A 26,183-nucleotide genomic window follows, 5' to 3' on the forward strand; every position below is an offset into this window, starting at 1 on the left:
GAGGTATAACAAAAATAAATAAAAAGCACTTGGTCCGGAGTGAAATGACCCTAGGTAATTTCCACCAAGACATCCAGCCAAACACCCCCTCGGAAGCATTTTTAGCGATGGTCAGCAGTGGTCAAGATAGGGCGATCAGCCGAACGGCTTCGTAATAGCGCTATGGTACTTACAGTATATCTCGTAAATTTCCCCACTAATAATTAGGGCTGTGATTTTATCGATTCTGCGATATAAATCGATATTTTGTTTCCACAGAAAGTATCGATTTTTTAGCCACGAGTATCGATACATTAAGTCCCATTCAAATCCCCCTGGCACTCTGCTCGCTGCGCCGAGAGACGGCCGCGCAGGATCGCGGCGCTTCGCGTCTGGTCTGAACTGCACTATCGGTTAACAAAGGCGAAAGGAAGCGTGCTTCGTTCGCGGTGCTTCAGCGGCCGCCCGGTTCACGCCGGCATGACGCCAGGTTCACACCAGCTGCTGCAAAGCGTCACGGCCACGAAAATCACACATGATCCGCTGCCCCCCAGTTCAGACCAGACGCGTATTTCTCCGCGACGGTCGACAAGTGCTTCTGCTCAGCTGTTATTCATTCAGAGGCAGAGCTATTTTTTTCATCGTGGGAAAGTAAATAACCTCATGAAATTAATAAGCCATATTACTGTAGACACCCAAAACCCCACCCCCCGCCCCGTAGCCAGCCCACTCCGTTGCTGTGTGTGTGTGTGCGCGCAGTGGCGCCGCAAGGATTCAATTTCAATGTACGCACAGAAACGGCAAAATACAACGTATATCATGGTGATAGGCCCCGGTGGAAATATTTTTTTTGTGCCCTCCATCCCCGCCCTAAACACAAGCGCACGCTTGTGAGCACTCCACGCACGCACACACACGCTTGGACACACACGCTTGGACACACACGCACAGTACGGTATATAACTCTCCCGGCCCGGGGAGAGAGACATGCATCGGCTCGGCCCACAGTGCTCAGCAGCAGAGAGGTGACGAGACTAGAGCCGAGCTGTATTGTGAAGTGGTGAGGGACCAACACACGCTATGCGCTATTGCGCACACACGCGCGATCGTCCTGTCAAATGCGGCTGCGTCTCTCCAGGTCACTGTGTGAGGGAAAGAAAAGCTCTGACTTGGGCAGACGTTGTTTGGTATCACCCGCTGAAATTTAAATATCTAGCCCACCTTCAAAAAAAGTACGCACAGTGTACAGGATTCCGGCTGGCGGCGCCACTGTGTGTGTGTGTGTGTGCTTTGTAAGTTACAGTTTGCACTTCAATAAATGTAACTTATTTTCTCACCACATATTTGATTTATTTTGTCCAGCATTTGCAAGCTGGAGACTCTCTGTCCAGTCAGAGCCATATATTGTGTAATTGATTCTTTCAGTTGATATTAATTCAATCCAAGTAAATGGAACACTCACAAGATGTCACCAAAATCACACTGTACCTTTTAAATCTTTCAGAAAATGATGTAAGTGTATCGAATTATATCGAATCGTATCGTTGACTGAATATCGTGATTTATATCGTATCGTGAGCTGAATATCGTATCGTATCGTGAGATGAGTGTATCGCTACAGCCCTACTAATAATGCATGGAATGTTACCAGACTTCTGCAGTAGTACACATAGGGTCTGTACTCACAAAACGACGCATTTTAAAGTTTGTAAGTACATCAGGAGTTTATTTAAAAAGAACACTTGCCTGATAGCTTCTACTGCTAAAGCTACGCTGTTTGCGTAGACGGCACCGTGTTTACACAGCTTCTTCTTCGTTGGTGTTTAACGGCAGTCGGCATTTACCCAGCTGTTTCCGTGACGCGAGTTTCACGCCAGCGTATGAAAAAGTTTCGCCGATTTTTTATAAATGCTTGTATTATCATGTCAACACTTGTCGACCTGATAATATAAGCATTTATGAAACCTTTTCATACTCTCGCGTGAAACTCGTCACGGAAACAGCCAGGTATACGCCGACTGCTATTAAACACCAATGAAGAAGAAGCTGTGTAAACACGGGGGATCTGCTAGCTCAGGTTTATTAGCCATCTTGCAGAAATGAAACTAACCCGAGTTAACTGACACACGTGTGCGGTCGGGGCGGGGATGAACCGAGGTTCGGGAAGATAGAATGAGTTTCTGAACCTAAGTCCTCTGAACTGAGGTTTTCCGTTTCGGTTCAGAACCCCTAGTATAACCTGGAAGGACATCTGGCAGTGGAACCCCCAGAGGATTAAGTTCTTAGTCCAAGGGGTCTACGATGTCCTCCCAAGCCCATCTAACCTGTGCATCTGGGGCAAGATAGAAACACCTGCATGCCCCCTGTGTTCCAAGACAGGGACACTAGAGCACATCCTGAGCAGCTGTTCCAAGGCGCTGAGTGAGGGCCGGTATCGTTGGAGGCACAACCAAGTCCTCAAATCCATTGCTGAGGCAATCAACAATGGGATAAAGGCCTGTCGATACACCCAAGGTACAGCCAAGGCCATCCAGTTCGTCAAATAAAGACAGAAGCCAGAGAGGCAATCAAAGACAGTGTTTCCCCTAGAATTTTTTTCAGGCCCGGTGGTACCCACCGAAAAAAAACCTAAACAGAAGAGACGCGTGGGATGGTGTATTGGTGCAGTTGGATTAAGTCAGGTGGCACAGCAAGCAGTCTGCAATTCTGCAATTATTATATTTGCATTCAACATTTTTGTTCAACCAGACTGTATTCAAGGTATTCAAGGATTCAAGGAGAGAGTGACTTATTAAGGTTGCCGGTTGATGGAAACGATCCAAAATTAGGGGCCGGAAAAATATGGCTGGAAAATGAGGAGCATCACATTAATAGCTACAGATACTGTAAAACACTAAAACGACATATGAGTGCATATATTGTCTTATTTTACAGGGCTCCAGACTAACTTTTTGCATTGGTTGCACTGGTGCGCCTAACTTTTTTTTTAGGTGCACCAGCACAAAATTTAGGTGCACCCACATTTTTCATCGCGTCGCCTTTAACGCCAAAAAGTCACCTTTTTAATCGCTCTCCTTTTCCATAATGACACCCCCTTATGGCCTAGGTTAACTGCAGCACCATCAGCACCCAGAGCACCCGTTTTCTCCAGCCAATCTGCACACTGATGCCCAAACGCAGCAAATGCTTGCTTTGTGGCAGCATAAAAAGATCATACAGGTCACTAGCCTGTAGATTGCAAATGGAAAACTGTTTATGTGATCTTAGCCTAGCCTACTTATATTTTTACTTAGGCTATTCATTTTTAATAATAATATTAGGAATAGGCCCTGTGACCCTGAATACAGGATAAGCGGTAGACAATGGATGGATGGATGGATATTAGGAATAGGCTACTATACAATTTCCTATTCATGATGTCTCATGCTGTAATGTGGGCCTTCAAACACTGTGTGTGTCCATGCTCCACCTCGACATGTTCAATTAACATGTTGACCGGCCTCCCTTTATGCAAAACGCGACAGTAGACAATAACGCACTCCTTCGTAGAGACGTCTGTGTCGACGTCAGTCATGAATGACGTGTACGTGGCGTTTCCAACCTCAGCTGTCCTGTTCTTTAGTGTGTCGGCATTTTTTTTTCATCAGAATAATTTCTGACTTAAATTTGGTGAACGGCAACTCCTCCTTTGCAATATTGTATGCGACGTTGAATTTTATAATAATTTCAGATTCCTCAGCGGACGTGATTAATACAGCCTGCCGCTGAAATGCAGCTGGATGAGGGGCCACTTTATTAACACACTTATCACGGCATGTAGTATGCTTTTTGGACATATTGCGCTTTTTCAACGTCTCGATGCGAACAACAACAACAACAACGGCAGCCTCCGTGCTCGTAGCAGATATTCTGCTCGTCTGTACGTCGGCGTATCAGGGCCGCTGTATGAAAAATCCATCCCAACGTGTGAGAACGCCTCGTCAAGGTCCTTAGGGTGACGACTGTTGGTGCTTATTGTTGGTTTTATTTATACGGGCCAAATTGTCATCTTATGGGTGTTTATTGATCGGGTGGTCGGGCGGAGATTAGCCGTAACTCTCTTGTGTTGCCATAGCAACGGCAAACATCCGGTCACGCTCCGTCTCTTCTTCTGCATTTTTGTAGCAGAAACAGCGCCGCATAAGGGCCTGGAATATGTACTACAGCGCGCTACAGTCGTTTTCAGTGGATTCATGTGGACGCAGATTTTCTTGAAACGACGCCAAGGCAAAACGCAGAAAAAAAGTTTGTCCCCGTGTGTACGGGGCCTTATGGTGCGTTCCAGTTGTACTCGGAAATCGGGATATCCGAGCTCCGAGTCGGGAATTTCAACTGGAACGAGCCCCGAGGTCGGATTTCCGACTCGGAAAGTCGGACGATCCACACAAGCCCGACTTGACATTTAAAGATGGCTGCCCCGGTTGTAAACAGTAACGTTACTGATGACCGATCTAAGGGTGATCGATACTTTTTGTAAACCATTAATATACGTAGAAAGACTTTGTGTTTTCTCATAATCCAGCGTGTTTGCAGGCTGCAGAAGGACCGCATATTTGTCCAGAAGGTGTTTATATTCGGACAAGGCAAGCACGAGAATAACTTTTGTGGATGTAGCCATCTTGTTTCCTCTTCCGTTTTTGGCCGGACCGTTTTTGGTAACTGAAACGCTGAAAACTCGGGCGTGACGTCATTCCCAGCTCTGGCTTCCGACTTCCGAGGTAAATGGAACGCACCATTAGTCTCGGGCGAGGCTTTCTGCCTCTCTTCATTTTCAAAGAAAATTGAAGCGCGCAAGAGTACCTGCTCAGCTCGCTCGCATTTTTCGAACTGACACAATTTACAGCAGTGAAAAGGACCACAGCCAATCAGAGGCAAGGACCCGCCCGAGCTCTGTCTCTTATTGGTTTAGACCACGATGCCATCAGGAGAACACAAAGAGATGCTGCGCTTATGATTTTTTTTTTCACCCGAGCAGCGTTAGGTGCACCAGTGCGACCTACAATTTTTTTCAGTCGCACTCATAAAAATTTTGGTCGCATATGCGACCAAAATGGTCGCACTCTGGAGCCCTGTTTTATCAAGTAAAATATAAGTTATAGGTTTACTCAACAGCCTAATAGTTCATAGAAATTCAGGTAGAAATAGGTTAACTCAGAGTTCCACAGCTTATCAAAAAACAATCCTTATTTTATTAACATACAGTGGGTACGGAAAGTATTCAGACCCCTTTAAATTTTTCACTTTGTTTCATTGCAGCCATTTGCTTAAATCAAAAAAGTTAATTTTATTTCTCATTAATGTACACTCAGCACCCCATCTTGACAGAAAAAAACAGAAATGTAGAAATTTTTGCAAATTTATTAAAAAAGAAAAACTGAAATATCACATGGTCATAAGTAGGGCTGCACGATTCTGGAAAAAATGTGAATCACGATTTTTTTTTGCTTAGAATTAAGATCACGATTCTCTTGCATGATTTTTTTCCACAAAATGTTTATTGCACTGATGAACTTTAACAAAACAAAAAAACGTTTGTTGCTTTGGCAGAGGCATAGTAGTAGTTCTATCATTGGAAGATAAGTAATTTTTACAAAAGTAAAGAGAAAACATTTTTCTGTGGACACTACCTAATACGTGTCCACAGAGGCGATTTTAAACGCGAGTGGACGCGCCGCTTCCCAGTATTGCACGCTTGGTGGGCTGCCACTAGAGGATGATTGACAGGCGCTCTCCTTCATACAATCACGCACACACTTCATGGCTGCACCTGATTGGACGATCGCTTTCACAGCTGTCCTGTCTGCTCCGGAGTTCACGCAGACCAACATGGCGGCTCGTTTGGAAACGTTCTCTTATTTTACGAAAATAGTTCACCGAAAGGTGTTTCTGAAAACATTTTAAGCGAGAAATAAGCTATGCAGTTGCTGAATCTGTCTTTATTTTAGATCGACAACATTCAGTTTAGAAGATTTTCGCGAACCGGCGCAATGAATGGGACGCGGAGAAACACCACTGCCTGTGTGTCTTTCCAAACACTCAACTGCAGGCGGCTTCCTCCACTGAATCACGTGTTGTAAAGACGCTTTACCATAGGTTGAGGGAGGAGGCAGCGGCAGTGCTGCGTTTGGGGGCGCTTCAAAAATGTGGCGCTTTGTGATGCAGCTCGAGATATAAAATGCTTCAGAATCGCTGTGTGTAGAAATGAGATCACGTGTATGTGTGAATCGAGATCGCGATTTTTTAACGATTTTTTGTGCAGCCCTAGTCATAAGTATTCAGACCCTTTGCTCAGTATTGAGTAGAAGCCCCCTTTTGAGCTAGTACAGCCATGAGTCTTCTTGGGAATGATGCAACAAGTTTTTCACACCTGGATTTCGGGATCCTCTGCCATTCTTCCTTGCAGATCCTCTCCAGTTCTGTCAGGTTGGATGGTGAACGTTGGTGGACAGCCATTTTCAGGTCTCTCCAGAGATGCTCAATTGGGTTTAGGTCAGGGCTCTGGCTGGGCCAGTCAAGAATGGTCACAGAGTTGTTCTGAAGCCACTCCTTTGTTATTTTAGCTGTGTGCTTAGGGTCATTGTCTTGTTGGAAGGTGAACCTTCATCCCAGTCTGAGGCCCTGAGCACTCTGGAAGAGGTTTTCTTCCAGGATCTCTCTGTACTTGGCCGCATTCATCTTTCCTTCAATTGCAACCAGTCGTCCTGTCCCTGCAGCTGAAAAACACCCCCATAGCATGATGCTGCCACCACCATGTTTCACTGTTGGGATTGTATTGGGCAGGTGATGAGCAGTGCCTGGTTTTCTCCACACATACCGCTTAGAATTAACGCCAAAAAGTTCAATCTTGGTCTCATCAGACCAGAGAATCTTATTGCTCATAGTCTGGGAGTCCTTCATGTGTTTTTTGGCAAACTCTATGCGGGCTTTCATATGTCTTGCACTGAGGAGAGGCTTCCGTTGGGCCACTCTGCCATAAAGCCCCGACTGGTGGAGGGCTGCAGTGATAGTTGACTTTGTGGAACTTTTTCCCATCTCCCTACTGCATCTCTGGAGCTCAGCCACAGTGATCTTTGGGTTCTTCTTTACCTCTCTCACCAAGGCTCTTCTCCCACGATTGCTCAGTTTGGCTGGACGGCCAGGTCTAGGAAGAGTTGTGGTCGTCCCAAACTTCTTCCATTTAATGATTATGGAGGCCACTGTGCTCTTAGGAACCTTGAGTGCTGCAGAAATTCTTTTGTAACCTTGGCCAGATCTGTGCCTTGCTACAATTCTGTCTCTGAGCTCCTTGGGCAGTTCCTTTGACCTCATGATCCTCATTTGCTCTGACATGCACTGTGAGCTGTAAGGTCTTATATAGACAGGTGTGTGCCTTTCCTAATCAAGTCCAATCAGTTCAATTAAACACAGCTGGACTCCAATGAAGGAGCAGAACCATCTCAAGGAGGATCAGAAGAAATGGACAGCATGCGAGTTAAATATGAGTGTCACAGCAAAGGGTCTGAATACTTATGACCACGTGATAGTTCAGTTTTTCTTTTTTAATAAATTTGCAAAAATTTCTACATTTCTGTTTTTTTCTGTCAAGATGGGGTGCTGAGTTTACATTAATGAGAAAAAAAAATAACTTTTTTGATTTTAGCAAATGGCTGCAATGAAACAAAGAGTGAAACATTTAAAGGGGTCGGAATACTTTCCGTACCCACTGTAGGCTGCCTAAGGGCACTATCAGTAGCGTGCCTCGGCACGATTGCCTCATGGGGGTCCCCCGCGGCTTTGCATTCACACTGCTCCAGCCCAAACGGGTTTTGGCCCGTTAGCCGGTTGTACATACGTCATCACGTCCTAATAATACACACGCATGGCTTGATGTTGTTTTTAAGGAGCGCCGCCTCTGCATATATTTCTTGACAACACTCGACCTGCATCAGCAAATGTGCGCACTAGTGGATCTGTGCGAGCAGGCAGCGCGAGGAAAGCGGATTTTGGACGGAGACACACAGCGGCATTTTTCCGGTACCGGTACGGTCCTGCTCACACCACGAGTCTGAAGAGTGCAACAGCTTATCAAAATACAGTGTCAACTTTCCGTGTTTTCAAAGTAGAAAGCGACATAGTGGTGGTTTAACGAGGCAGAGCGGCATCAGAACAACATCAAGCGCGTAAAGTACACGAAGAAGAACGTAGCGGGAGCGTGCGGCAAGGATTGTTGCGGCCGCGCGTCTTGCGGAGCAAGTCTACTGTGCTGCGCGGAGGCGCTCCTAATGTAAATGATTATTGATTTATGAATGAATTGATAGGTAGTTTATTTTTGGCGTATTGATTTTTTTTTTTTGCCTGTACAATGGTAGGGGAAACACTGAAAGAACTGCTCTGCCGGTTTGCTCTCCACGCCCCGAGACTGGGCGTTGAGTTGATCTGGAGAGGCAACTAAAAATTCCACCACACATCGCCCAGTCCAAGCTGAGACCGGATATCCTCCTGGTCTCTGAGGCTACAAAACAGCTGGGCCCTCATTTATAAAACTGTGCGTAGGATCCTTACTAAAAGTGTACGTACGCCAAAAAGCCAAAGTTTGCGTGCGCCCAAAAAAATCTGATTTATAAAACTGTGCGCACGCAAGCTGTACGCAATGTTCCCTTTATAAATCACAGGATCACCTACAAGTGTGCGTACCTGAATCCCGCCCTGTACACGCCCACATTTTACTATATTAATGAGCCGGCATGCAATCGTTTCCGTGTGGTGAATCACGGCGACAGGTCAGAAAAATAGCGAAGAAACGTTACTTTTCAGAAACGGAGAAAGAGACACTTGTTGGGGAGGTGGAGGCCCGGAAAATAATTTAATTTAGTGGCCACAGCAGCGGGATCACGAATTAAAAGATGCAGTGCGAGTGGCAACACATTGCTGCTGCAGTCAACGGCGTCAGTGGGACGGAGCGGACGGTGATCTAAAGGTAAATGACATCTTTCCGCTCCTAACATGGATTTAATGTATTGCTAGAGTATTTGAGGAAGTTTGATTTTGATGTGACTTTGACGGGGATTGTGTCCGAAAAGGAGGGAGACACAGACGCGACTGAGACCAGAGGGATAAGGGTAAACAGATTTTAAACTTTTATTGTATATAAAACAAAACGTTAAATCGTTTCTGTCCTTCCAGAGTCTGCAGCGTTGGGCGTAGAGGAGGGTGATGTGAGGAGGGTGACGGGCCCTCGGCACAGCGTTCGGGTCCGGCGCAAAGCAACAGTGCACCCCGGAGGCATGGCACATCAAGCGGTCGGGTGCTCACTGATGCCGTCCTGCAACTTCAGCGAGACACAATTGCCGCCATCAACAACGTTGCAGATGAGCTACGGCAAACGCGCAATATGATTAATAAAATAATACGTTTACAATGAACATTGATTGTTGTCTTCCTTATATTACAAACGCATAACATCCTCACGGATTCTTGCGCCTTGTTGATACCCCTCCAGTCGGGCAGGGGGCCGTTGCTCGGGGTCATCGATAGATTTGCGCTCTCCGCGCTCCACGACTGAGCGCGCACGAGCGTGCCACTCATTATAGCGCATTTCCTCTGCGCTCTGGTGGTTTAAAAACGAGGATAAAGTGTAACAAGTATACAATGGCTTAATGGCTGTATGTGCGTTGATGATATGCACATAAATAAGGAGAATATTTAGTTATTCCCACTGTGTTCTGCAGTGATCTAATGGAGGATATTTATTGTATGTATTACATGCATTTGGGCCGTCTCCTTCTCCTCCTGCGGTGACAGCGCTGATTCAATATTTCAAAATGATTTTGATTTAAGATACAAGTCAGATTTTAAAAGAAGGTGTTAATATGAAAAAAACTATCACTCATTAAAAGCGTCAAAAACATTGCTGGAGTTCATCATGATAACGCAGATCTAACGTATGATATGGAGTGTAATTAAATGTGTGCGAGTCATCAAAAATATATAGTTCTTCTCACGTTTACTGCTGATTCCCTTCCAGTCTCCAGAATGTGCGTACCGGTACGCATGCCTCAGAGTTTGCTTATGGGTACGCACACTTTCCTGTCAAGTTTGGTTTTTATAGATCACAACATTTGCGTGGAAAGTGGCGTACGCACGTGTCCAGCCCCGTTTTGTGTGTACGCAAGCTTTATAAATGAGGGCCCTGGTCTTTCTGGAGCTGACTGTTCCATGGGAGGATAGGATGGAGGAGGCACAGGAAAGAAAGAGGGAGAAGTACCAGGAGCTGGTGGAGGAATGTCGGCGGAACGGTTGGAGGACCAAATGCATGCCAGTGGAGGTGGGCAGTCGGGGATTTGCCAGCCATTCCCTGAACAAGGCCTACGGCATACTAGGCATAACAGGGGCAAGCCGGAAGAGAGCCATGAACAACAATGCTGAGGCTGCAGAGAAAGCATCCAGGTGGCTCTGGCTGAGGAGGGGAGAGCGGTGGGAGCAGTAGAATGCTACTTGGACACAGGCCGGGGTCTGATCAGCCTCGGTTGGGTCACCTGGAAGAGGGTGTCTGTTGTGAGACCCGAAACACCCAGTGACTCCAGGAAACAACACTGATGATGTGTCCAAGTCAGTGCATCAGAGGATGTTTTGAAAACTGCTCTTATTTATTTTTATCATATTTGATTAAAAAAGAAAGATATTTAGTTTTACTGTAAAAGATTTCAGTAATTCAGTTGTTGAATAAAAGGTTGAAGCATGTTTATCACTCATCTTTAGTTTCTTAATGTAATTATGAAGCTGGAATGTTCCATTTTAATATAATATAATAATACATGATAGAACAAAACATGTCCTCAAGTCCCAGCACAATAAAAGCAAGCAAAAAATATCTCTAAAACAGACAGAAGCCATTCTACTAACAAAAAGTGGAAAGATCAGTGCAGGTTAATTGTCCACAAGATTTCAGCAGTGCAGCACAGCATTAAAGTGCTATTCAGGTCATCAGGTGAAAATTCCTGTATTTTTTGATATCGCAATATATATTGCAGGGTTGAAAAAAAACCTGCAATGTTAGTTTTTTCCAATATCGTGCAGCCCTATCCACACCTGAGGCTCATTGCAATCAACGATTTTACAGTTTATCTACTCCGGCTTCCCAACCACTCATCGCCAGATCGTCAACTTGTCTAACCATGTTTGTAGCGTTCCTGGTCTCTTTGTGAAACAAGTGCAGGCTTGCCTTGTTCCCAACACTGTGCGCCTTTCTAGACCCTCTCTCCACTGCGGCGCAATGTCTTCCTGCACCATCTCGTTCATCGCTACACCGGCCCGCGTGGCCACCATTCCTGCTCCCCGCTGTCTACTCCGCCACTGGTCCTGGTTCGTCTCCGAAAGATTCGAGGCTCATGACAGGCTGACGGCACATCGAATGCAGAATTTTACCTTTTATTAAACCACTGTATCTACCACATTCAAAGTAGACACGCAGGCACATGATGTCCATTAGCACCTTTTGGCTGGACAGACTGATTCATTTTACAAATTTAGGATTGAGTTTGCAATCAGCCGGTTACGAGCACAAGGGGCTACTTTATTTCAACAAGCCACATTTTAAGTACCTACCATACTAGGTTATCATTGAGCTACACCCCTGATATTTCATGTCTAGAGGTTATTAGTAACAGATATACTCTGTAAACATTTTGAAGGCCACAGGTGAGATAGTTTTCCAGATATTGCTGTTTAAAAATGGCTTTTCAGAGCATGATGCCAAAAACCGTCTAAACTACCCTTCATTCAATGATGTTTCATGAGAAAACTACAGTAGAGACCTAATATTTTGGATTTGTCCTATTAACAAGTGTGTCTTTGTACTTGAATTTCTTCAGGACATTCTGAGATGGTCAGGTGGGAGGCATTTGATGAAATGACACGGAATGACCCTTTGGGAATCAGCGGTCGACCGACCTGATACGGTACCGGCAAACCAAAAACACAGTCGGCAAAAGTTCCTTACGACAAGACTGCCCGTGACTGACCAAAGAATTAGATCCGATTCGATTCCAATTCACAAGGTCCAGATTCGATTTAATCTACGATTCAATTCAATATCAATTCAGTTAGGGATATTTCAGTTACAATACCAATTTTGCTTGGATATGAAATAGATTGTCATAGAACTAATGCTGTAAAATGTACTCTAAGCTGGTGCATTATTAAAAATAGCAATGTACATTAAGAATAAACCCCAAAGCAGTACCATGAATGTACTTTTTATTAAACATGATCAACAGCGTGTCAGGCTTACATTATATCTTATTTGTATCTGTATGGAAGTCAAGTAAGTACTGTAACTGCAACATGGAATGTAGTAAAAGGACATGACACAATCTGAACGGATCTGAGCAGCACCCTGGGATAGAGAGAGAAGAACCTTCAATAGGTTACAGGTGGTTAGGGCCCTATGAAATCCCTTTAAATTTTTTCCTGATTAAGTTTTATTTTTTCCCAAATTCCGTGTTTTCCATTTTAATTTATTTAAATTCCCATCAAAGCATTTTTCCCATCAAATTGTGTCTAATCATGTTGTACTGAAAAAAACATTCTAGTAGTTCTAATTCTTAGTCATTCCGAGACCATGAACATGTGCATAACTATGTTTAGTGTATATTTATTAGGGTTGGGTATCGATCGTTTGAATTTGAACGATTCCGATTCCAATTCCGATTCCTTGTTTCGATACCGGTTCCAAACAATTCTCGATTCCGATTATTTTAAGAGGCAGGATATAAAAGTTTAGGATATTTTAAATGAGCTAGCTAACCAACAGCCTTTTTGAATGAAATAGTCCGACATTCTCCATCAATTTTAATTCTATTAACTTTTTACTTTTAATGAACTTTACTATGAATTTCTCACAGGGCTGTTTTCAACTACAATATCAAATCTATGAACTTGAACATAAATATAAATTATGAATACATTTTCACAGGGGAAAACCTTCCTCTTTAGAGAGCTTTATTTTTGAAAACATTATGAAAACACATTTACACATGAGTGTATGATGCTGCAGGTACTTTAACTCCCACTGTTAAAGTGCTCCAACTGATGGGCTAACCTGGTACAGAATAGCAAATACACAATAAGAAACAACTTGTAAAAACTTCCTTTTGTTGCACCGACATCTTCCCCTTTGCCGCTAAGGTGAACGGAGTAGGCTAAGCACATCGCGGAGTCGTGGAGTCACCAGCCTGGCTAACGTTAGCAATCTCAGCTCGTAAATTGTCTATGAAAATATACGTGAGCTAATTTGTTAGCTGCCTCAATGTTGGCGCAAGACATTATTAATTGTATAGCCCATGTATTGTTTAACTTTTCGGATTCGGACTGCGGTTCACTCACTGCTGTGCCACGCTGGTGGTCGGAGCCGGACTCGGAGTCAGAGACAGTGGAAGACGCAGCGGAGGACGGTCGGCGCAGCCTGCAAAGACGGGGCACACATTTATTTCTACTCCGTGAACTCGGAGGAGATGCTTTTGCTTTTGAGTGTTGCATTTTGCCGAGATTTCGTTGTTTTTAGAAAAGTGAAGCCACACTTTGGAACACCAACACAAGCTATCCATGCTCGACTCGCTGGGAGGAGGCCTTGGGGAAGACCCAGGACTAGGTGGAGAGAATATATCTCCACACTGGCCTGGGAACGTCTCAGGATCCCCCAGTCAGAGTTGGCTGATGTGGCCCTGGAAAGGGAAGTTTGGAGTCGCCTGTTAAAGCTGCTGCCCCACGACCTGACCCAAAAATGAGATGAGACCATCGTGATTCTGTCTGAATTCTGGAAAAATTGAGTCCATTATGAATTCTGCCGAATGAACATGTAACAAGCAGACATTTAAATGCCGCTAACAGTTTAAATCTAGTGTTCATGATGTGAGGACAGGCAGGATTCATCCAAAATGCCCTGGGAACAGGCATTTCTCATCTGCTTTCAATATTTTCACAGTCAGTCTGAAGGAGGCATTTAGCTGGGGGTCCAACCTTACACTGCCTCCACTGGTAATTCCACATCTGCCAGTTATATGGGATAGATAAACAGTGTTCAGCAGCAGACAGATGAGCATCTGGTGATATAACACACAACCCGACTGTAGCTGCAAAGCTAAATAAAACAGCAGTCTAGTCAAAACTAGAAGGGTCATTCCGGGTCATTTCATCAAATGCCTCCCACCTGACCATGTCAGAATGTCCTGTAAAAATTCTAGTACAAAGACACACTTGTTAAAGATGGAGTCTACGATTTTTCACTTGCGCCAAACTTTAGCCTATAGTAGCCATCCGGTCAGCATGGCTACGATTGTGGCGAGCAATCGCTGAGCATCACATGGTGATGTTTTTGTGAAATTCATCTATGGATAACTATTATCCAAGAACTTGTGGAAGCAGTAACATCATTTTGTCATGGTCCTTTTGGTCACGTTTGAATTGGCGAGCACTGCGTCCATAGATGAATTTGACAAAAACATCACCATGTTTATCTGAACCTTCAACAATGTTTCCAATGAACCAGTCATCATCATAGATACAGGCAATGTATTTTCCTGGCTGGAAAATGTAGTTTTGTGGCTGATCTGACTCAAGGTTTCTGCCTCCAGGTGTTCTGTATCCAAGTGTTTTGAATCCGATTGTTGTCCTGCATAGACATCTGTGAATATTGTATCCTGTGATATTATTTTCATCCATATCTTATTTTTGGAAATTGGTATAAAGCAATGAAGCGATCAGGTTCCACTGAACGTTTTGGCTGAGGCGTAACTTCTCTCCAATTTGTATGTTTCCTCGTGTTTTTTTCTTTTCTGCACTAACAAAGAAGAATGTAATGTTTTTAATGTTTTCTTTTGCCCATTGAAACATCTCCATTGGTGTCAGAATGTGGTTTGCATCAGTGGCCTGCAGACTTGCTCGTGCTGCAAGTCGCTTGTCACAGGCGGGTCTCTTTCATCGGGGATAAGGGGTTAATTTGTGATTTTCAGGAAATGAATGGCCAGCAGTCTAAATATTTAATTGTTTGCCATCACTGAGCATAATACTTAGTTATTTCCCATATTTTCATGCTTTATCATCACTAAATTCTCCCTGATCTACATTCCAGACTTCTGGGGAAAAAAAAAAAAAAAGTCCAAAATGGTGCATTTTGACGAATAAAATTCATATCAAGGAGCTTCATAGTCAAAGGTTTTATTTCATTAAAAGAAAGAACAAATATGTATCTTTATCTGGTATAAATCCCATTAGGATCATCAAGTGCCCACGTGGTCATTTGGTGGTCCAAATATGGGGCTCCAAAAGAGTCACCTCTGCCCGGGAGGGTTTTTGGACCCCCATAAAAGCCCCACCACTGGTACCATACCCTTCAAATTAATTTTGGCAAGAGCAAAGGTCCCACATATAAAAAATAATCCTGTTTGGAATAAATGTGATCATTCATCGTGGTGCTAGGAGCACCCAAAAAGTGAAAAATAATTTTGGCCGTCAAAAAAAAATTGGACTTTGGTGACCCACCTCTCACCCAAACAGTAAGGAATGTTGATTCAGCCTGAATTACACATTACAATGAACTAACAGAGCAATTTTCAGCCTTCCATCACTATTAGAACAGAAGTTATGGGCCTCCAAAAATGCCAACAAATGAAATGCGAAATTCCAATGTGTCAAAAAGGGGTGTGGCACTTGAAATTCAAATGGACAATGGCAAACCGTTTGAGATATTGACCTGAAACTTCAGATTCCCTCGTTTGGTACCATAAGGCATATTTTCACCGCTTTTCAGCAAAATCTGAGAGGTGTCATGTACATGATACCCCGATTTTGGCTGTTTTCACATGGAATGACCCATATCGAGTATGTCACTCATTTTGCAAAAAAAACAACCAAAACACGCTTCAATGGTCCACAAACATTCACTGCATTAAAGCCTAGTAGGACAGACTACTGCACATGCATCACAACAGTGTAGCTGCTGCACGTGTTAAAGTGATGGTTCGGAGTGAAATGCACCCTAGGTAATTTCCACCATGACATCCAGCCAAATACCCCTGCGGAAGCATTTTTAGCGATGGTCAGCATTGGTCAAGATAGCCGCTATCAGCCGAATGGCTTAGTACTAGCGCTATAGTACATATCTTGAGTATATCTCGTAAATTACCCCACTAATAATGCATGGAATGTTACCAAACTTCTGCAGTAGTACACATAGGGTCTGTACTCACAAAACGAGGCATCTGAAAGTTTGTAAGTACACCAGGAGTTTATTTAAAAGAACACTTGCCTGATAGCTTCTATCCTCGGCTGCTATGCTACCACAGCGTAGACGCCACTTCCGTGTTTACCCAGCCGATGCCGTGACGCGAGTTTCACGCGAGAATATGAAAAAGTTTCGCTGAGTTTTTATAAATGCTTGTATTATCAGGTCAACACATTTTTATAAATGCTTGTATTATCAGTGTTGACCTGATAATACAAGCGTTTATAAACATTTAGCGAAACTTTTTCACACTCTCGCGTGAAACTCGCGTCACGGCATCGGCTGGGTAAACACGGAAGTAGCGTCTATGCTGCGGTAGCGTTAGTTAGCATTAGTAGCCGAGGATAGAAGCTATCAGGCAAGTGCTTATTTAAATAAACTCCTGGTGTACTTACAAACTTTAAAATGCCTCGTTTTGTGAGTACAGACACTATGTGTACTACTGCAGAAGTTTGGTAACATTCCATGCATTATTATTGGGGTAATTTATGAGATATACCCTCTGTACCATAGCGCTAGTACTAAGCCATTCGGCTGATAGCGGCTATCTTGACCAATACTGACCATCACTGAAAATGATTCCGAGGGGGTATTTGGCTGGATGTCATGGTGGAAATTACCTAGGGTGCAATTCACTCCGAACCATCACTTTAAGGTGAAAACAAGTGAACAAACAGCGCCAGGAGATGAAACACAATGAAACACAATTAACAGCTGGACGTGGATAAACGTCACTCTCATGGAGCTGGTTCGGCTTTGAACAGAAGGATGTTGTTCAAAAGACGCCGATCTGCAGTTCACTACGCTCGCCACCGAAGTGGGTCCTACCCCAGCAGAGCACACGGGATGCACGGCTGGGCTCGCGGAGCAGGGTCTGCTCTCGCCGTGCAGGCTCTCGCCGGGCAGGCTCTCACGGGGCTGGCGGGGAGCACAGGGGCAGTTCTCGCGGGGGCCAGATGTGCAGCAAAAGGAGCAGACGTCATTTTTGTTAGGACCGGTCCAGTTTCGCTCACACCCAGAGTCTGAAGTGAGATCCCACCACTGATCTGTAATAGGTCTGTAGCATCGATGAAAATATGCCTTATGTTACCAAACAAAGGCATCTGAAGTTTCAGGTCAATATCTCCAACGGTTTGCCAGTGGCGTCCATTTGAATTTGAAGTGCCACACCCCTTTTTGACACATTGGAATTTCGCATTTCATTTGTTGGCATTTTTGGAGGCCCATAACTTCTGTTCTAATAGTGATAGAAGGCTGTTAGTTCAGTGTAGTTTGTACTACACAATTCAGGCAGAATAAACATTCCTTACTGTTTGGGTGAGAGGTGGGTCACCAAAGTCCTAAAAGAATTTGACGGCATGTGTGATGTTTCACTTTTTGGGTGCCCCTAGCACCATGATTAATCATGGTGCTAGGGGCATATTTATTCTAAAACAGGATTATTTGTTATATTTGGGAACTATGCTCTTGCCAAAATGAATTTGAAGGCTATGGTACTACTGGTGGGGGGTTTTATGGGGGTCCAAAAACCCTCTCGGGCAGAGGTGACTCTTTTGGAACCCCATATTTGGACCCCTAAATGACCATATGGGCACTTGATGATCCTAATGGGATATATACCAGATAAAGATACATATTTGTTCTTTTAATGAAATAAAACCTTTGACTATGAAGCTCCATCATATGAATTTTATTCGTCAAAATGCACCATTTTGGACTTTTTTTTCCCACAAGTCTGGAATGTAGATCAGGGAGAATTTAATGATGATAAAGCATGAAAATAGTGGAAATAACTTAGTATTATGCTCAAACAATTAAATGACTGCTGGCCATTCATTAGCCCCTTATCCCCGATGAAAAAGAGACCCGCCTGCGACAAGCCACTTGCAGCACGAGCAAGTAAATGGTAAATGGCCTCATTTATATGGGCCTGTAAGTCTGCAGGCCACTGATGCAAACCATATTCTGACACCAATGGAGATGTTTCAATGGGCAAAAGAAAACATTAAGAACATTACGTTCTTCTTTGTTAGTGCAGAGGATATTAAAAAACACAATGAAACGTACGAATTGGAGAGACGTTACGCCTCGGCCAAAACGATCAGTGGAACACGATGGCATCATTGCTTTATACCAATTTCCACCCGGGAATCGAACCCGGGACCCTCTTGCTGTGAGGCGAGAATGCTACCCACTACACCACCTTGCTGTCCATCGGCCGCCCTGCTCTCTAAATATCGGCATCGGCCATTGAAAAACCCATATCGGTCGACCACTAGTCTTGTTTGACTCTTACCGCTAGTACTCTTAAGGTAGCTGACTATCGATTTAAGATATTGACTAAAATCGGCATCTCTACTGTTACCTCTGCTGTTAGTCTGGCTGTGCTTTCTGGTCCAGCAGAGTCCGCTGAGGTCCTACCGACGCAGACTGCTATATGGCCTGATTTTGGAAACACCTTGTAGCTTCACAAAGAGAATCTGATTCTGTGGGAAACACTGGTTGCTTCGTCTACCTGTTTTCAAAGTCCACTTCTTGTTTGGCCAACTTAAATGTCACTGTAAAAGTGCTGACTGATGCATTTATCCACTGTGTCATTAAAGCAGAGGGAAGGAGGGCTTGGTGCACAGGTATCAGCATGGCAGCTGTTGTGCAGTGCAATGTGGGATTTGTAGTATGAGCGGTGGGAGTGCTTTTTACGGGTGGACCATTAAAAATAGACAATTATCTCGTGGGCCGTATGTAATTATGTCGGCCCTTGAGTTTGACATGTCTGCTGTATAAACACCCTACAGTTATGTTACTGTGTTTTTTTCTCTAGACAACTTTTCAAAGTGTTATTAATGTGGTTTGTATTATTCTAGTCATTATTTAAACATTTCTGCCGCTTAAAGCTGCAGTCTATGATTTTTCACTTGAGCCAAAATTTTGCCAATAGTAGCCATCCAGTCCGCATGTTGTGAGTGATCGCCGAACAGTTTGGGATCGGGGACGTTCTGCAGTCGGGGTGAGAGAGAAACCCGCCGCATTCACACCGATAATGTTTCATAATTCGTGGCCGTAATAAACACCATTACTGCTTTGTACATGTTGTGGAAGTCCCAGACACACTGGGAAACTAAACGGCGTCCTGTCTGAGTTCATACCCGGAGGGGGATGTTCCCATTCATTGTCTATGTAAGAAGCTGTGCAATGCCGTCGCAGCGCGGCGAGTTTCAAGAGACAGGGCGCCGCCGCCCGCAAGCTCTCAAAAATCTTTTAAACTGTCCCTTGTCAATCTAAAATAAATACAGATTCAGCAACTGCATAGCTCATTTCTCGCATCAAATATATTCAGAAACACATTTTGTTGAATTATATTCGTAAAATAAGAGGGAGGTGGGAGGCTGCAAGGGGAGAACGATACGAGCTACGAGGAGCACAGAGAGGAGGGGTGTGTATGTGTGTTAGAACTCCGAAATTTTTTTGTACCCTTTACATTGGAATGCATGAATCTGGTGCACTTTGAGAGGAGAATATGCACTTAAATCCTATTCAAACAGTCCTGTGTATTACTGTAGATGGGATTATTGGTGTTGTAACTTTGCCTTTTGTGTCTTCATTTACAGATTTTTATATTTTTGTATAGTAATATTTAACAAAAAATGCCACAAAGCAAATATCATTTGTACAATTTATTTACAGATTTTTGCCTAATGCTTAAACATTAAACATGGTTGCTATGCCCAAAGCATAATTGTTTTTTACATAAGACACTTTGTTCAAAAATGAAATCTCCTGCAACAATGGGCAAAACACATCTTTTTAAATTATAAACCTAACTAAAATTTGAAAAGAACACAGACTCACACACATGAAAAATAAAAAATAAAGCTAATTGAATACCAATCAGTGTGAGCCTTAGCACTACAAATAGACCTCAGGTGAGCTCAGCTCCTTTGTGAGACAGTGAGAGTCAGGGGAAGAGGACAAGAGAGCGACAGGAGGATGAGGACAAAGAAGACAACAGATGGAGAACTGTGAAGCCATTTTTGAGATGTTTTGGTTCGCCTGGATTTATTCTCTTATTAAGATTGCATTCATCACCCTTATAATGCATAGCTGTCAAGCTATCATTTATTTGGGTCACAACCTGGACTATCAGAATATGTGTGCTGCAGTGATGTCGTTTGAATGTAGGAAATTATCAATTAGACAGTAAAAAAAAAAAAAGCAAATAATATCTCACAATTATTTATTGATATGACACAAAAAAGGCAAATTGATTAAGCTTGTTATTGCTTAAAACACTTCTTCTTAGTCTTGGGAGTCAAAAAGTGATGAGAAAATTATAAAATAAATATAAGTTATACATAATAGAAACTATTCATGATCTTTTAAGAAGTCCTTAGGTTTTTTCCCTGCATTTATGCTAATGACCACATGCTTACAGGCGATTAGCATAAATCCCTAACTAAAATACGCGATGAAAACGGATTTTATATGGCAATAAAGAACAACATCGGATCAAACAGTATGGATTCATTTTTCAAAGTTCCCGAAAATACCTAGGCTATAAATTCCTGACTGGATATAAGCTCCTGTAAAGGCTATGAGTGATCCCAAAAAGAGCGACAACACGCACACACACACATAGGCCTACACACACACACACACAATACTAGAGGAAAAACGGCACGGAGGTTGCGGTTTATAGATACAATAAAATGATTGGGCTCAGAGGGTTTTTAACACTGGTGGTCATGTAGCGACACATTTTAGCAACTTACTTTCTCTCTCTCTCTCTGTCTCTCTCTGTCTGTCTCACTCTTTCCTTCTTTCTTCGATCTTCCGCTTCACTCGCTACTGCTAGAATCAATGTAACTTTGCAACCGTGTAGGGTAGCCTACTGCCAACAACTGCCACACTCGCTGTGTATTTTTCTTCTTTGATGTTGGTTACGTGACGATGTGCCGCGTGCTGCGCAATTGACGTTACGCGCTGTACATTTTCTAAAAGGAGCTACGTAAAAAAAAAATATATATATTTTTTTTTTAAAGGATTTTTATTGCAGCGGCGGAGAAAACTCAGCAGCGGCGCGCTGAACGTGGGGGAAACACTGAAAGTTAAAAATTGCTTCCAAATGAATTTATTAACAAGAAACATGCATGTTCATTCTTTAAAGTCCTTGACCAATGGCAGTTATTACAAATGAACTAAAAGAGCCATCTTTGACTGTCTTAAAATGTGCAAAAATCCTTAACTGTAATAATTTAATTGTAAATCAAATACAAAAACTGTTATTGAAATAAAATTACCCTTCTAAAAAATATGTCAGACATTAAAATAGGTGGGTCATTAATTTATGGCTTACCACTTTTTCTTTACACTCCGCGTATAGCTGCGGGACGGCAACCTGTTAGAAGTCGGTGCGGTAGGGAATCGTATATCTGTCCAGCGTGCGGAGGAGGTTTTTAAATCCGTCTTTCCGGTGTCTTCCGCTGCTCTTATCGTACGGAGTTACACTGGCAAAAGATGCTGTAATTGTAGTCTGTTTGCTACAGTGGGCCTGATCATCATAGTCACCGGACTTTTTCGTCATGCACGCGTCAAGCAAATGTCTGTGGTGATTTTTCAAGTGCCGGTGTTGTGCCGTAATCAGCGCCCCTGCCGTGAAATGCACCCTCTCGCGGGAGATTATATCACCGGTATATATTGGTTGTGTTTCCGCTGGATGTTGCAACTTTAGCGCGACAGGTTTTGCACAGTACCCGTTTCTGGTGCACGTCTGCAGCCTCAAACCCGAAATACTCCCAAATGACGGACGTGCTGTTTTTCTTGGCGATTAAATCCCCTAACTCCGCTTCTGGTCCAGTTGAAGTAATTTCTGTAATTTCTTTTCGGTCAGAAAACGATAAATCGTTCAGCCCTACCCCGTGGTATCGAAAATGGAGTATGGAGTATTTCCCTGGGTATTAGTATGGATTTATTGGTATGGATTTTGAAATTCTAGTATCGTGACAACCCTACTCATGATATATCATCTCTTGAAGAGTACAAGTCAACTTTGGGGGAAAAAATTGCAATAATTAATACATACAATAAAATAAAATCGCACTAAATCGCAAAACAAAATTGAATCAGCACAGACACGGTGATTAAATCAAACTGGAACAAAAGCATATCGTCCCACCCCTAAAATGTTAATTAACGGTTATCGACTTTGGCTCCAAGTCGCCGGTTCGATCCCCGGCTCCTCCTAGCTGAGTGCCTGGTGTCCCTGAGCAAGACACCTCACCCCAATTGCTCCTGACGAGCTGGCTGTCGCCCTGCGTGTTTGACTCCGCCGTCGGTGTGTGAATGTGTGAGTGAATGGGTGAATGTCAGTGGGTCCTGTAAAAGTGCTTTGGAGAAAAGCGCTATATAAATGAGGCCATTTACACAGACACACACACACACACACCTTTGGCAAACACAGCAGCCTACAGCCTGGCGGTCAGATGAGACGGTTTTTATGTGATTCTTATCCTGAAACCAGCCTTGCATCCTGCTTACTGTCTTATTATTCAGGATCAGATGCTTACAGAAGGCTGTTGCACAAAAGTAGAATACAGATATGCAGGATAAATGACAAAGCGGGGTACGAAGCGGGGTTCAACGAGAGCAGTCTGGCTTAACTGGTTGCACAAAGGCCAAACCAGGATGAGCAGCTATGTCTCAATCTCAATTCTCTTTTTGTTCTCAAGTAAATATTAAGTTAAATAAAACCAACTGACTTATTATATAGTTACTGCAATAATCCCACTAAAATATAAAGCATCACTATCAATTAATCATGCCAGACAACACTTTTATCTATCTCACTCACACTCACACTCACTCACGCGCACGCGCGCGCGCATGAACGCTCGAACACAAACACAGGTTTAGCCACGGTTAGCTTACTAGCTATCACCGCCGCCGACGAGCTAACAGTTCGATGAGACGCAACGCGGACGAGCAGCGACAGAGACCGACATTGAACGCCGCATCGCGGCCAACCACCACAACAAACCTCGCGGACTTGTCCACCACCATGTCAACTAGCAACGTCTAGTCACTAGCTAGCTAACAGCAAGCTAACCGCGGATCACAGAGCTCCACTCACTAGGACGTGATCTAACGTTAACCAAACAAACCGGATCGCCGGGCTCCGATCACGGCGGGTTTTACCCCCAGAGGTGAATACACCCGTTTGTTTCGTCAACAATAATCTGGATTCGGTCTTTAATTAAGCCGTCGTTCTAAAGTGAAAAGTCCGTAACTGCCAACTTACCAACAGCTCCCGTTTCTTCAGCATCTTCCGTGAAATCCCACCACGGAGCGACTTCCTCTGACAGAGCAGAGTCCACCATATCAGCTTCATTAACGACTGTGAGCTCCACGCTTCCGGGTACAACTTCAAAATAAGAGCACCTTGTTTACGTATCGATGTGCCAAATGATTCCTCCTCCTCCTCCTCCTCCCTCTTCTTCTTCTTCTTCTTCTTCTTCTTCTTCTTCTTCTTCTTCTTCTTCTTCTTCTTCTTCTAGCAGCAGTGTGAGTGCAAGCCAGTTTGGGACGCCCAGTGTGAGTGCGTCCTTACAGAAAGTGGGCAAAATGGCTCAAAAAGTGAGTCAGCAAGCCCTAGTGCTCCTGACAATGTGACAGTGGGACAGACCTAAACCTAAACCTGCAGGAGTCTACTCAACTCATACTCATAGGAAACACCGGACCTTGTGTTACCAAAGGAAAGGAGACCCACAATTTCTTGCAAGAGGCCGTGAAAACAAACAATGAAAACAAACAATATGCATATTTGCATATTTAACAATGACTTGTGATAATAACACTGGACAGTGATAATAATTTAATTTCCTTTGTATTTATTTATTTATTTTAGAAATGTTTAAGAAAAAACTAAACAAAAATAAATTCAATTAAATGTTAATTCAGCAAACTGTCAAAAAATTCGTAATCAACATAAACAAATATTACATCTCTAAAAAGGAGTGAAATAGATCCAACCCCTTCTCCATAACTCATTCATTCATTCATTTATCATATAAACTCTAGATTACATTTTTAATGTCAGTTCCAACCTTGGAAATTATATTATAATAATATTATAATAAAAACATATTTGTGACCTGGCTGTCCACATTTAAGATAAGATAATCTTTTATTTGTCCCACAGCGGGACATTTACAGTGTTCCAGCAGTAAACCAGAGAATAAGTTCAATAACAAGAAGCATCAGTTAAACAAGCAATATAGCCCTATAATAAATAATTAACAGATTAACATAGAACAGTTAAATTCATATTATTGCACATTGTTGGACTGTTAGTTTACAGAGCAGAGTTGATTGTAACAGCAGCAGGAAGGAGGAGCTGCTGGAACTGAAGCCGGTCAGTGAACCAGCTGTTTATAGAACTAACAACATGGGGAGAAGTGGACGATGTGCTTTTTGCAGTCCATTATCTTAGTTTCTCCACCGCAGACCCACGTCAATCACTAGTGTCGATCATCAGCTGTCAATCATCACGTATCATGAAAGTCCGGTCGGGTTCTCTGAGCACCGCAGCTGTCTTTTCCTGAATCCTGATGATTCTCCTCCTCATCTTCAATTGGTTAGAAAAATACTTTTTTTTTTTACTACAATCTTTACATATGCAGTTACATTAGGTGCCATGTAACAAAGCTTTTGTTGTTGTTGTTTGTTTTTTTTTACTAAATAAATAATAATGGTAAAAAGTCAGTCAGTCAGGAAATAAGCTACATAATTGTACATAAACCGCCTGTCAGCTCACCCCTAAGGAGAAAGAGAGATGTCGCATAGGGAAACGCAGGCTCACCAGTGAGGGAGGAGGTCTTGGTGAGCCACACATCCAAATCCTCCTCCAAACTACATCCCCTGTGCCAAGCCCAATTACTGTTGCCTCGGGGCTCTCTGACTCTTGCCATGCTCATAGACTCTTATTCCGACGTGAACATTATCAACGACAACCTAGCACTACAGCTGGGGGTCAACTGAGTACTCCTGCCCTGTGTTCCCTTCAAGTCCTTGGACGGCCATCTGATGAAGACGTCACCCACCAGACAGTACCCATCCGCATGCTTATCACAGGCAACCACCATGAGACGGTCAAGTTCCTCATCCTGCAGTCTCCTCACCATCCGCTCCTGCTGGGGTTCCCCTGGCTCCGTCGTCATAACCCCCACCTCGACTGGGCCACTGGGGCTATCCTAGGTTGGAGCTCATCCTGTCATCAGGTCTGCCTGAAGCGTCCGCACCTTAGCCGACCCCGTTCTCCAGTACCGCATCCAACATGCTTTGGGTCCCTGTGGAATACCTGACTTCAGGGAGGTCTTCAGCAAGGCCAAAGCTACATCTCTTCCTCCGCCTAGACCTTATGATTGCGGTATCAATCTCCCACCCGGCTCGGCAGTGCCCAGAGGCCTGTATTCCCTGGCTGCCCCTGAAATAGAGGCGATGGATAATTATATCAACGACTCTCTGGTGGCGGGCATCATCCGCCCCTCATCGTCCCCGACAGGAGCTGGGTTCTTCTTCGTGTCCAAAAAGGATAAGACGCTTCGCCCGTACATTGACTATCGGGGACTGAACAGCATTATGATAAAGAATCGCCCTAAAGAAACCCGCTGCCCCTCATCTTCAAGCTCCTTGAAGGCGCCACCATCTTCACCAAGCTCGACCTACATAATGCCTATCATCTGGTCCGGATCCGCGAGGGGGAAGATAGCATTTAACAACCCCTCCGGCCACTACGAGTACCTGGTGATGTCCTTCGGCCTCACCAACGCCCCAGCTATCTTCCAAGGTTTCACAGCTCATTCGGTTATCCCTCCGTCTTGACGCTAAGAAACTTCAGAATAAAGACCTGTTG

The 26,183-nt window shown here is 43.7% G+C and overlaps 1 protein-coding gene across 1 annotated transcript in view; it reads right to left on the reverse strand.

The window, feature by feature from the left end:
• The window catches only part of atp2c1 (ATPase secretory pathway Ca2+ transporting 1), an 85,193-nt gene extending 61,536 nt beyond the window's left edge, over positions 1–23,657 (reverse strand). The window contains exon 1 of the mRNA XM_084027208.1: positions 23,571–23,657. Within this exon, the coding sequence (XP_083883334.1) occupies positions 23,571–23,594 (24 nt within the window). The 5' untranslated portion in view covers positions 23,595–23,657. The remainder of the gene's footprint in view (positions 1–23,570) is intronic.
• Positions 23,658–26,183: the final 2,526 nt, after the last annotated feature.

The sequence above is a fragment of the Eutrigla gurnardus genome (genome assembly GCF_963514095.1).
Source record: "Eutrigla gurnardus genome assembly, chromosome: 14".
NCBI classification, from domain to species: domain Eukaryota; kingdom Metazoa; phylum Chordata; class Actinopteri; order Perciformes; family Triglidae; genus Eutrigla; species Eutrigla gurnardus.